Source organism: Octodon degus, unplaced genomic scaffold (genome assembly GCF_000260255.1).
Source record: "Octodon degus isolate 3935 unplaced genomic scaffold, OctDeg1.0 scaffold00092, whole genome shotgun sequence".
NCBI lineage: Eukaryota > Metazoa > Chordata > Mammalia > Rodentia > Octodontidae > Octodon > Octodon degus.
The window spans coordinates 3,286,174-3,291,044 of record NW_004524668.1 but is presented as its reverse complement, the minus strand read 5'-3'; the positions used below and the strand labels follow the sequence as shown (position 1 = coordinate 3,291,044).

At 56.2% G+C, this 4,871-nt stretch overlaps 1 protein-coding gene across 1 annotated transcript; it reads left to right on the top strand.

Moving 5' to 3' along the window:
* Nucleotides 1-1,224: 1,224 nt before the first annotated feature.
* Nucleotides 1,225-4,110, top strand: C1qa (complement C1q A chain). The gene is made up of 3 exons (XM_004637738.2): nt 1,225-1,387; nt 2,152-2,318; nt 3,287-4,110. The coding sequence occupies exons 2-3, from the start codon at nt 2,159-2,161 to the stop codon at nt 3,859-3,861; spliced, it is 735 nt and encodes a 244-aa protein (XP_004637795.1). The 5' UTR covers nt 1,225-1,387; nt 2,152-2,158; the 3' UTR covers nt 3,862-4,110.
* Nucleotides 4,111-4,871: the final 761 nt, after the last annotated feature.

Genomic DNA, 4,871 nt, shown 5'->3' with positions numbered 1-4,871 from the left:
AGGCTATTGGAGGCTGTTGAGCAAATTGCCTGCCTCCTACCTGTCCTCTGTCTTAGCAGATGAAGAAAGAGAGGCTCAGAGAGGTTAAATAACTTGCTGAAGGTCACGCAGGCATTGTTCATAATAATGAATTTTTTCGGCGTGGTATCTGACAGTATAAACTTCCTCATAAATTCCTATAACCCTATGAGAGGCTAGTGAGGAGACTGGGTGTCACCCCCACTTTACAGATAGGGAAACTGAGGTCCAAGTTGCATGGTGAGTTCTGCATGGTGGAACACTCGGATTCCAGCTTTGCTCATTTGCTGGTCCTGGGCGGGGGGTGGGGGGTAGCAGTAGGGTCTCGGGAACCACCCTTCAACTAACACCACCCACTTGTGACTGACAAAGACAAAATCTTTGGGGGACTGGTGCTCATGGGAATGGCAAAGATGTGGTCACGAATTGGTCCCCTCTTTGGGGGACACACAGTCACCCCATGTGAAGAGAAGAGTTGCTCCTGGGCTCCACACAGGCTGTGACAAAGTGCAGGTGCTGCCAGGTAAGGAGCTCCCTGTAGGTGAGCGTGAGTAGGGCTGGGTGACCCATTCAAACACCAACAGCCATCATGTTACCTTGAGGTGACAGACGGCTCAGCCCTCACCCTGTGTTCACCAAGTGTTTTGCATGTGTGTGTCATTAAAAGATTAGACTAATGCAGTAAGATCCTTTTTCTCAATTCAAGATAAAGAAACGGAGGGCCCAAGAGGTTAAGTAACTTCCCTAAGACAAGCTAAGTTGGACAGTAATTACTGTTCTTCTTTCTCCTTCCCAAAATGTACTTCTTCCTTTTTTTTTGTCTTTTTGAGACAGGGTCTCCCTATGCAGTTCACCCTGGTCTTTAGCTCACTTTCTCACCCAGGCTGGTCTCGAAATCACAATGATCCTCTGGCCTCAGCCTCCTGAGCCCTGGGATTACAGGTATGGGCCACTATGCCCAATTCACTTCTTTCATTTTTGTGTTTTCCAACTTTTGCTAACAAACAACACGCTGCTTTCACAATCATGCAGAAGGCCTGCATATTATTCTGATTTTGAAAGTGATTCCTTCCGCCCTGCTGTTCTTTTTGCCTCTGGATCCTGCAACCCCCACTTCCCCTCCTGCCCAGCCCCCACTGCAGCCACAACCCTGTCAGATGTCTCCCATCCTAATCTTGCTGAGATCTACTCAAAAGTTCCCTGATGACTTCTTACTTCTGTTCCAAGGGCCCAAGCTGACAAACGGAAGGACAGGCAGGAGGGGATGTGAAACTCAGCCAGGCTGCAGCTGCAACACCCTGCTGGGCTTCCTACCCAGCTCCTTAGGCCAAGGACAGGAGCATCCAGTTGGAGTGGGCACTGGAGGCAGGTGAGGCCAGGGTCTGGGAGGGAGTGTTGGAAACTGGGATGCTGGCCGGGGCTAGCTCGCTGAGGCAGGCAGGCAGGCAGGCAGAGAGCATGCTAGTTGGTTCTGAGCTAGGACGGAGGTGGGGTGGATTACACTGTGTGTAGCAGAGCTAGGACAAGTGAGTGGAGGAGTCAGAGCCTGGGGTCTAAGCCTGGCAGGGGAGGGAGGTGGTGACATGGACCTAACATTCTAGCCAGGGTCCTGGGAGAGGGCTGGGGGATCAGGCCCAGCAGTGGAACCCAACAGAAGAGACCTTGAGGGCAGCCGGTGCCCATCACTGGCTGGAGACTGGAAGGGGCCAAGCCTGCCCAGGAGCAGGCAGATGTGTCTGAATTCCTGTGCTTATGCACAGCTCTGCTATCTGGCTGAGAGCGTGTTAATTAAATAAGGAGCGGGTGCTTGATAAATATTTGTTCACAGAGATTGATGGTGTGTGGGCGTGTATGAGTGTGTGCACCAGTGGAGGGAGGGAGGAGGGGGAGGGTGCGTGTCCAGGAGTGTGCACCCCTGCTGTGGGTGCCCAGGGATGTACCTGGGTGGGGGTGCCCAGTGCCATGAGTGTTTGGTGTGAGTTTCCACCCTGCGGTGGGGGGACCGCTAGGTGCTGGATTATGAGTGGCTGTCGAAGGCTCCTGTATGTACACACACTGGGGGAAGGACAGGTGTGTAATGGGAGTGTGCAAAGTGACACTCAGGCTGCCTGTGTCCTGCCTGTGTCTCTGCAGGGACGTCATGTCTCCTGGGGAATGGCTGGTGGTCTGCATGCTGGCCGCATCACTGGCCTCTGTGGTGACCGAGGATGTGTGTCGAGCACCCAACGGAAAGGATGGGGTTGCAGGAAAACCAGGACGCCCCGGGCGGCCCGGCCTGAAGGGGGAGCAGGGGGAGCCAGGTAAGGACTTTCTGTAGGCCTCTGGGCCTAGCCAGCCTCTAGGTGGAGAAGAGGGGCTGGCTCTGGGTATCAGGGGCCCACCGAGCCCCTGCCCAAGGCTCTTCCAGGCTGCACTTGGCCCTCAAGCTGAGAGGTCCAGCCTTTTCCTCCCCCATGGCCCAGCCCCCAGCCCCTTGGCACCTGCTTCCTCCTCTGAAGAAGGAATAGCTTCTCTCCATGAGTGTGAAAGGCTGGAAGCGGCACCTGGCCTTTGCTCTGTACTCTGTTACCAGAATGGCAAAAGCCCCAGATTTTAGCCCCCAGAGCTCCTGCCTTGCTGGGGGACCTCAAACAAGTTACTGAACTTCTCTAAGCCTCAGTCTCCTCATCTGTAAAATGGAGCTGTAACCCTGCCTGGCCGGAGACGGACCCACGAGCTGCAGCTCTCTTTTGGGCTCCTCCCAGCACCTCTGCGACTGCTCCCTCTTTCCTTCCCCAGTCCTTTTAGCCTTCAGAAACAGTCTCATTCTAGAAAACAGGTTCAAGTGACAGACATGGGAGGAGCTCAGGGCCGGAGTGGGAAGACTCCCAGGTCATCCCTGAGCCTGTGGGTTCACAGCAATCCAGAAAGTCCTGTGGAGATGGTTGCAGAGATGTGTGCCCAGGCATCTGCATGAGGTCCCAAGGCCTGAAGACAAAGGGTGGGTGGGGTGTACTGCCAGCGGCAGGGTGCCCAACTGGGGTCCCAGGCACCTCACCCTTGTCCTGCCACATGCCTTCTCACACACTCTCCATGTCACAGGTGAAGCAGAGGCTCAGAGAGGTTGAGAAACCTGTCCGAGGCCATGCAGCCAGTCAGACCGCATCGCTTGCTGTCCGAGGGGTTGCCCCGCTCTTACTGTCCATCACACAACACTAGGGCTTCCAGCTGTCCCTGAGGCCTGGCATACCCCAGGTGCTCTCCTCTCATTTGATTTCTTTCCCCCCAGGAGCCCCTGGCATCCGGACTGGCATCCGAGGCCTTAAAGGAGACCAGGGGGAGCCTGGGCTTCCCGGGATGCCGGGCAATGTGGGCTACCCAGGACCCAGTGGTCCCCCAGGGAAGCAAGGTGCCTTGGGACTACAGGGCATGAAGGGCACCCAGGGGAACATCAGGGACCAGCCACGGCCAGCCTTCTCGGCTGTGAGGCGGAACCCCCCACGGAGCAGTGGCACTGTGGTGCTCTTCGAAACGGTCATCACCAACCAGGAAGGTCCCTACAAGAGCGATTCTGGCCACTTCCACTGTGCCGTGCCTGGCTTCTACTACTTCTCCTTCCAAGTGGTCGCCACGGGGGACACCTGCCTGAACATCGTGTCCTCCTCCCAGGGTCAGCAGCGCCACTCACTGGGCTTCTGCGACACCACTAACAGAGGCCTCTTTCAGATATCCGGGGGCACAGCGCTCCAGCTGCAGCAGGGGGACCAGGTCTGGATAGAGAAGGATCGCTCTAAGGGCAACATCTACCAGGGCTCCGAAGTCGACAGCGTCTTCAGTGGCTTCCTCATCTTCCCATCTGTCTGAGCTGGGAGCTGCCTAGCACCTCTGCCGCCACTGCCTCCGCCACCGCCCTGACCTCCTCCCTCCCCACCTGGGACCCCAGCTCACTCCCCCTTCTAGGGAACTTCTGCTTTGTAAAATGGGGTGCTACTGTTCTAGCCTGCTGAGTCAAGGGACTGACTCCAAGGTCTCCAGGACCTGCCACCAGGGTGCCCCCTGAGAACATCCTTATAGTCTTCTCCGGAATAAATGTCTACATCTCTATCTTCTGGGTTTGATGTGCACTTGCTACTTGGGGCATTGGGAAGGAGGTGAGAGGGGATCATTGCCAGTACCTGAGGGGCCACTTGGCTTTAGTTGCCAAGTGATGCATTTAGCAGGTACCCAGTGCCTTAAATTCCCAGCTCAGATCTAGATGCCACCAGTTAGCAGCTGGCTATTCGTGTGCCTCTGGGATGACTCCTGGGATCTCGGCTTCCACATTGTATAGCAGGGCTAATAATGACAGCTGCCTCATGGGGTCAGCAAGAGAAGCAAATGACACAGCATATGAACATGTCAGGCCAGGCCAGGCTCTGGGCTGCAGCTGTCAGAGGTATAGTCAAGTTCGCAGGTGGTGTCATGACTCCTTCACAGGATGAAGTGGAGGCTGCGCCAGGAGGGCCACAAGGCACCAGGCCAGCATCTCAGGAGGACCTTACTGTCCCCAAGCTGGTGGATGTAGCCAGTGCCCTCACTGGCCTCTACAGTTGTGCTTAACAAGTCCCTCGGGTGCTTTCCCGGTGCCAGCCAGGAAAGGGGAAAGAATCAGAGAGGGGAAGCAACTGGTTCAAGGGCATCCAGCAGTCCTCTCCCGGACAGCACGGAGGCTGGGGCTGCTGTGTCAGGGGCCTCCAGGCATCTGACTCAGGCCAGGAGCAGGAGGACCCTGAATGCTCACATGCTTCCCCAGGATGCCACTTGCCCCATCTCGAAGCCACTCAGGAGCTACAAGCCCTGGTGTGTCCTTTGTGTGCAGAACACGGGCCCAGCGG

Bases quoted from the DNA above. Each gene is read 5' to 3' on its own strand.
- C1qa (XM_004637738.2), top strand. From the start codon at position 2,159: ATGTCTCCTGGGGAATGGCTGGTGGTCTGCATGCTGGCCGCATCACTG. The intron at 2,319-3,286 runs GTAAGGACTTTC...CTTTCCCCCCAG, and splicing joins GGGGGAGCAGGGGGAGCCAG to GAGCCCCTGGCATCCGGACT.